At 41.7% G+C, this 7,481-nt stretch overlaps 1 protein-coding gene across 1 annotated transcript in view; it reads right to left on the bottom strand.

The window, feature by feature from the left end:
* Window positions 1–263: 263 nt before the first annotated feature.
* phactr3a (phosphatase and actin regulator 3a) overlaps window positions 264–7,481 on the bottom strand; it is a 43,177-nt gene continuing 35,959 nt past the window's right edge. The window contains exons 8-12 of the mRNA XM_037684258.1: window positions 2,040–2,095; window positions 1,783–1,844; window positions 1,560–1,700; window positions 1,225–1,301; window positions 264–818 (exon numbers count right to left, since the gene is read on the bottom strand). Coding sequence (XP_037540186.1) covers window positions 803–818; window positions 1,225–1,301; window positions 1,560–1,700; window positions 1,783–1,844; window positions 2,040–2,095 — 352 coding nt within the window. The 3' untranslated portion in view covers window positions 264–802. The remainder of the gene's footprint in view (window positions 819–1,224; window positions 1,302–1,559; window positions 1,701–1,782; window positions 1,845–2,039; window positions 2,096–7,481) is intronic.

Raw genomic sequence — 7,481 nt, forward strand, 5'->3', positions numbered from 1 at the left:
AGCTTCCATGTGAATTTGACATTTTTAATGTATATCTAATTTATAGGTGTTTCAAAGTATTAAATGTTAAATGAATGTTGAAGATCTTAAATGTATTGATCACTTTTAAATATGTCAACCTTCAAAAAACATTCAATACAAAAACAACAAATCTTCACCAGCATATGTCAACCTTCCTAATGTCAAATAAAATGTGAAAATAAATACATCAGCCGTTCTTATAAAAGATGTATTTTGAAGACAATTCTGAAGTAGTGCTTACAAAGGTATTTCTCTTTTCAGTGAAGACATTTAACGGCCCGTTCTGATTGACATACTGTATGTACAGTTCATATCAAACCCCTCCCCTGGATTATCTCCCCAGACTTCACAGTCTGTACACAGTCCAAGTGACACATTATTCATCAGTTTAAAAAAAGAGTGAAGCTGGTCACATGCACTACTTCTTCCCACTACACACCATTTTGTCAAAGTAGTTCATGAATTAGTACAAAAAGAAATAAAAGAATTATAAGATTGTTTTTGCTCTGCTCTTGTCCTGAGAGTCAGAGGCTCCACCAGTCTGTCCCGTCTGCCAGCTTCCACGTCGCGCCCAGGAGTCTCCAGGACGCACTGCTGCAAACACTGTTGCTTCTCCCACACCTGTTTCTTCCTACTGATCATTTGAGGGCGCTGGAAGGAAGTTAAAGACGCTCTGAAGACAAAACGGCTCCAGGCTCTTTGATCCGTCACCACTGAGCAGCATCAAGCAGCTTCAGGAAATGTCTACGCTCAGCATTTCTTCACAGAAGAAACTCGGCTTTCATGGCCGGTGGAACCTGAGAAAAAACGTACAAAGCAAAAATTACAAGAGGGTCCTTTGTCATCAAATCTTTGACTGTTGCAGTCATTAATCAGGAGCTATTTATAACAGCAAATGTACTCTATGCATCGATGAGCTGGACACGTGCGCTCCTGTCCTCTCTGGGTCACAAGTGCAATTCCCAAAGAGACTTTCTTTTAAAACATTCAGCCAAGGACACGTTGCCATTTCAGCGTTTCTCTGCCCGATCGCGTGAGCTCTCAAAGGGACAACCTCCCCCACCCAAGATCACAAGCTATCCCATCTATCTTTAGCCTTCCAGTGCTCTCTAGCTGAGCAAGGAGAGCTAAATTTAGAACGCTGCAGCCCAGAATAGCGCACGTGGGCAAAACACAACTGAACATACACATCTGAATACTAACCTGGTTAAGTGTTTGCTCGAGGCGTGCACTTCCATCTCGGTGCTCTTGAACTCGTTCAGCTCTTTTCGGATGGCCGCCTGTGGAGAGGATGTAAAGACCATCAGTGAATCCCAAATGCATTCGGTGCCAGCGAGATCTGGCAACCGGTGAACATCAACGTGACGGCAGGAGAACGACTAAACAAAAGGCTGAAACACTGACAGACCTGAGGATTCAAACTGATGAGAGCATCATGAAAGGCTTGATCACTCAAAGTCACGGGAGTAAACGGTAACCCTGATTAGGTGCTAGAAGGTTTTAAAGATCATACGACTGTTGTCCACACAAACACGCACCTTGTCTGCAGCTGAGAGACGAGTCCACGGCTTGTCTGCTCTGCGGTCGTAGTCCTGAGCTTTTGCCACCTCCACATAGTCACTGAAGCGGATTAAAATCTTTCTCTCTCGGAGCTCGTCTACCGTCGGCCGCTGATTGAGCTGGAAAACAAGGAATCGATGAAACGGTTACGTCTGACTGCTGTTGCATTCCAAGTAAACACAATTACAAACAGGTGTGCACCTTTCTGTTTAGCCGCTGTTTGATCTCCCTTCTCTCCTCTTGTTCTGTTTGATCATTTCTCTCTGTTAAGAAATAAAATATATTTTTTTTAAATATATATACAAAGCAAAATTACTTTTGACAGAAATGTGTATTTTATACTCTATATATGCACACACACATGCCTTTAAAAAAAAAAAAAAGATTTCTATCATCCCTGTTTATTAGAACGAGTTTACTGAAGGTGTTTTTAGTGAGAAGAGGTGGTTTGAGCTCACGTTTTAAAATGTTCCGACTCTCCAGCTCCTCCACGTTTGGTCTCTGGCTCAGCCTCCTGCGAAGAAACACCAGAACCACGTTTTGAACCATTGTGAACTTTTATCTGCTCCGGTCCTCTCCTCCCTTCTCTCTCCTTCGCTTTAAAACCAGTTGTAGTTTCTTCGCTGCGCGCGTTCTCGAGAGGAACCCCCTATGTTTCCATCTCGCGTCCAAACCGCGGCTGTGCTGCTTCGGCAGAGGCGCGCCCCACATTTGGAAGAGACAAACAAAAAAGAAAGAAGAAGCGCTAATTCTCCTGGTCTGAGTTAGAGCTTGGTGTCTCCGAGCTGCATCTCGTCTGTCTCCGTGTAGTAGTACCTCCTCTCTGCTACAGCAGCGCGTTTTAAAGCGAGTCGTGAGGAGCTGCTAGGGTGCGCCTCCGCTAGTCTCCCTGGTTACTGCATGCCTGATGCAGGGGGCGGGGCCTAACAGGATCCCGCTCCAGGCATCCCCAACCTCTTCATGAGATAGTGGCGCAGCAGTTTACTCATACTGTTCGGGTTGGTCAGATATTTTAAAAGGGGAAATCCTGCATGTATTTATTTGAAAGTGTTTTTAAATAATCTTCTTCGTCTTCTTTCGGCTTTTCCCTCTTCAGGGGTCACAGCAAGTCATCCTCGTCCATCTCACTCTGTCCTCTGCATCCTCTGTCCTCTCTCCAACTACCTTCATGTCCTCTTTAACAGCATCCATATATCTCCTCTTTGGCCTTCCTCTTTGTCTTTTTCCTGGCAGCTGCATTTCTAACATCATTCTACCAGTATACCCACGGTCCCTCCTCTGGACATGTCCAAACCATCTCAGTCTGGCCTCTCTAACTTTATCTCCCAGTTGTTTAACCTGTGCTATACCTCTGATGGTCTCATTCCTAATCTTATCCAACCTCGTCACTCCTAAGGAGAACCTTGGCATCTTCATTTCTGCCACTTCCAGTTCTTTCTCTTGTCTTTGTGTCAATACCACTGTCTCCAGACCAGACAACATAGCTGGTCTCACCACTGTCTTGTAAACTTTTCCTTTGACCTTTGCTGACACCTTTTCGTCACAAGTATCTCCTGAAAATTTTCTCCATTCACTCCATCCTGCCTGGACTCTCTTTTTCACTTCTTTACCACATTCCCCATTTTCCTGGAATGTGGACCCCAAGTACTTGAAGTCCTGCACCTTTGTGACCTCTGCTCCTTGTAGCCTCACTGTTCCATCGGCCTCCCCCTCTCATTCACACACATGTACTCTGTCTTACTACAGCTGACTTTCATTCCTCTTCTTTCAAGTGCATATCTCCACTTCTCCAAGTTCTCTTCCACTTGTTCCCTGTTCTCACCACAGATCACAATGTCATCTGGAAACATCATTATCCATGGGGATTCTTACCTGACCTCATCTGTTAGTCGGCCCATCACCAGAGCAAACAAGAAGGGGCTCAGAGCCAATCCTTGATGCACTCCCACCTTCACCTTGAAGCTATCTGTCACTCCTACAGCACATATCACCACTGTCCTGCTGTCCTTATACATGTCCTGTACCAGTCTAACATACTTCTCTGCCACTCCAGATTTCCTCATGCACATTTTAAAATAATGTAGTGTACAATAAATTATTCAACCAAAACAAAACAACTGGATTTTTTTTTTTTTTAAGATGAAGACTTCAGTTCCCACTTTCCCAGCAGCTTTCTCAGTTCAAAACAGGAGTTGTTCCAGGCTTTAAACTCCATGAGATGCTGTTTATGCAGCTAAATTTGCATGCACATTAACTTGACTACTGGAAAGTCATTAGGGTCTGTTTACCTGCTGGAGAGAGGTTTGGTCATATATATATTTTTTTCTATTTATACAGGTCAGTGAGTCACCAGGACTCATTTTCAAGAAAGGCCTGTTTATGTATGCATGAAGATGTGGATGAAAAGGAAAATGACTGGGTTTCAGTTCTAATGCTCCAATGGGTGTCAGGCCTGTTTACATCCAACAATCTCTTTAAACCAGGGGTGCCCAAAGATTTTCTCTTAAAGGGCCAAATTTAAAATCTATCAGAGGGCTGCGGGCCCAATGCAATAATATAATACATGAAATGCAAATAATTATTTAAGTAAAGTCCATTTATTTATTATACAGTTATTTATCCTTCCATTCTGTATAAAGAACATTACAGAACAGGCTGTGTTGGTAGGGGTGGGGCTGGGGGGTCTGGGGGTCCTCACCCAGAGAATTCTGAATAAAGTAAATGCCATTTCCTGCATTTTGGTGTATTTTACAAAAGTTTATTACAGTAGATTAAGATGAAACAACATGTAAACTCTGTTATTATTGAAATCTCTCTGACTGTAAAGCTGCAGCTCTGCAAGTAAGGGACGTTCACTTCAGAACAAATTGAAGTCACTGACTGGCCAGCTGCTGATGTGCCCACTGAATTGATTGACAGGTGGCGTGACTCGTGAAAAAAAATTATAGCTTTTACTGGCCCGTTTGAGACTGTCGTCATTCATTCCATATTCAACATTTATTCAATGTTTTGGTGAATCTAAGGTTTGAGAACTTTCCTTACAAAATCCTAATGATGGTTTCTTAATTTTTCAGAGATGCTGAGTTTAAATTTAGGGGTGCTCAAGAATGGGCACCTACATGATGCTCAACTTTGTCAAAGGAAATATTATTCAGCAGCAAAAAACTGCTGAGAGACGGTATGAAGTCTGTTAAAATAAAATGTAAATTATTAAAAATTTAAAAAATGAATGCACAAATTAGTCACTCCAGCTGTGTCGTGTCATTACAGTAGTCATTGGGCCAACTTTCCATCTAACATTAATCTTGGAATGACTGAGTGTAAACGCATTGATTCTTCAAATTAAATTTTAATATAGTAATGAGGACAGCTTGGCGGGCCAAATCAAATGGCTTGGTGGCCAACTTTGGCCCGCGGGCCCCACTTTGGGCACCCCTGCTTTAATAAATGTTATATATAAAGCACCAAGTCTCAACAGAAGTCATCTCAGGGCACTGTACAAAAACATTCACATACATAAAAAGTCAGTAGCGTTATTTATCAAACCTGTTTTTCTGATGTTGCTTGTAGAAGTTATTTGTTTACATGGGTAATGCTGTACTTGTTAAATGTAGTTCTCATGCCAGGTTACTAGGTGGTGCAGCGGTTTTTGTATTTCAACAACCCGGGCACAATTGTAGACAGTTCAGTCACAGACATCCCATATGATGAATACTTGAACATTAGTTTGGATCGAGGATGAAAACGCAGACAAATGTTGAGAAGCACAAACAGCACTCTGTCTGCTGTCCACCATTGTTGTTCATCTGCACGCACAAGCACAGAAAACTATTGACTACAGCGGTTCAAAGTGCATACACATGATTTTATACAGACGCAGGGTGGTAACAAATATATTCTGAGACCTTGAAGAAGCTTCGGTTTCAGAGTAAACAACTGCTGTTGTCATGCACAAACAGCAGAAATGCTACAGTTTCATTTAAAGGTGGGGTCGTGTGGCTTTAGAAAGCTGCAACCGGAGATCACCTCAGTTTAAACTTGTTTTTTTTTACATCCTTTCACATCTCACGGGTGAAAGAAACCATTTACGTCTTGTTTGATGAGAGAAATATTTTAATGTTTGTCTGTTTCATTGTGAATAAAATTGTATGGGTATGTTTATTGTTTGTTCATTTTTCATATTTTACCCAATGATCTGCTGAGTGTAGTTTTATGTTGAGTCGTCAGGCGTCCTCTTCCCATCAAAACATCCAATAGATCTCCAAAGACTTGTTTTTCTTCTTACCGGAATCGCTGTGTGTGCGTAAATGAATAATACATGTAAGCTGCATAAAAGGCTCAGCTTCAGACGGCGTGTGGGATACACCACAGCACACCTCCAGAGGTGGAGAGTACAGAAAGGAGATGAATGCCTCCGCACAGCAGGGCTCTTTTTATCTCCTTCACCCTGGTGAACTCTGGACACTTTAAACTTTGCTTCTGTCAAAGATCAAAGTTAGGTCACATGAACTGAGACCTGCTCACAAACACACAAAAAGGTCGTTCATTCATCTGTCTACAACAGACACTTCAATCTTGTATCTTTAAAAATCGTTTACTAACTTGGAATCTAAATAATTTACATTAAATGTTCATCTTCACTTAATAAATTAGCTTCTTTTTCTTTACCTAATAAGATATGTAATGTATTGTTTATGTCCGGTTGTTGTTTTCTCAGCACTGTGTTGTGTAATAAAACAGTCAAGCATCGTGACTTGAATAATTAACGAGTTCACGTCCATAAATAGTACAAAGTATATTCAACAGCTCGACCTCCCTAGAGAAACTCTTTTCTGAGAAGTGTAACTAAAAAAAGGCACGACGAGCAAAAAGAGTGTTTTTGTAGAAGGAATTCAAAGTTTGAAGAGGAAAAAAAAAATCACTGTGGAATTCCCTCAATATCTAAACCAAAAAAATGTTACTATCTCCCGTCAGAAGCTCCCATTCAGATTACAATTCAATCAAAACCAGTTTGTTTTGCTGTAATCTCCAAACCTCATCAGGTGGAAAACAGTCTGACCTGTTTCTCTGAACTAAACAAAAAAACGTGTTTTTGCAGTCAAAGCGCCAACCTGGAAAATTACTACCAGTACACGAGCAAGCGAGCTTCCACCGTACTATGGACCTGGTCTCCGGGTTGCCTAGCAACAACACTTGGTACCATAAAGACAATGGAGTGTTCCTGCAGAAATTCTCGCTCCTCCCTAGTAACAGAGAGAGAGAGGGGGATCTACTACAGAGCTGGATGTGCTTTAAATGACCATCTGTGGCTATTTTTAGAAACAGATCCCCATTTGTATCTGCTGGGAAGTTAAACTAAGCACAGTTTTAACTAAAATACACAGTATGAGAGTGCCAAATTAATTTTAACATCTAAAGATCTCAACAGGAGGCTTTATTTGGAGAATTTTCTGTTCTGCCTTTTCTCACAGCCATTCAATGGGATTACTGGTTTACGCCCACTGACCTCAGCGCAGAATCCTGCTATGAAAGTAAGACATTTTCTTAGAATACCACAAATGAAAAAAAAAAAAAAAACACCTACAGCTGAAAGGATTCTCGTTCGCAGCTCGGAACGTCTTATGAAATGTGTAAGAATAGAAATTCATAGCTACAGCAGCCGTGGGAGGAATTAGTTATCCAAACGAGAGAAAAACCAGTGGGCGGGTGATGTTTAGTCTTTAATTTCAGTCACCAGCTGCACCAAAAGGACAAATTGGCCACATTTAGCTTACTTATTTTTTTAAGTACATTTGCAGAGCCCCCTGCTTTTGTCTGCCCTGCTATTATTTCTGCTGATATAACGCCCTGACATTTTTCTTGTGAGGCAGGAGAGCACTGGGGGGGGGGGGGGGGGGGGG

This window comes from Nematolebias whitei, chromosome 11 (assembly GCF_014905685.2).
Source record: "Nematolebias whitei isolate Nwh7 chromosome 11, NemWhi1, whole genome shotgun sequence".
Taxonomy (NCBI): domain Eukaryota; kingdom Metazoa; phylum Chordata; class Actinopteri; order Cyprinodontiformes; family Rivulidae; genus Nematolebias; species Nematolebias whitei.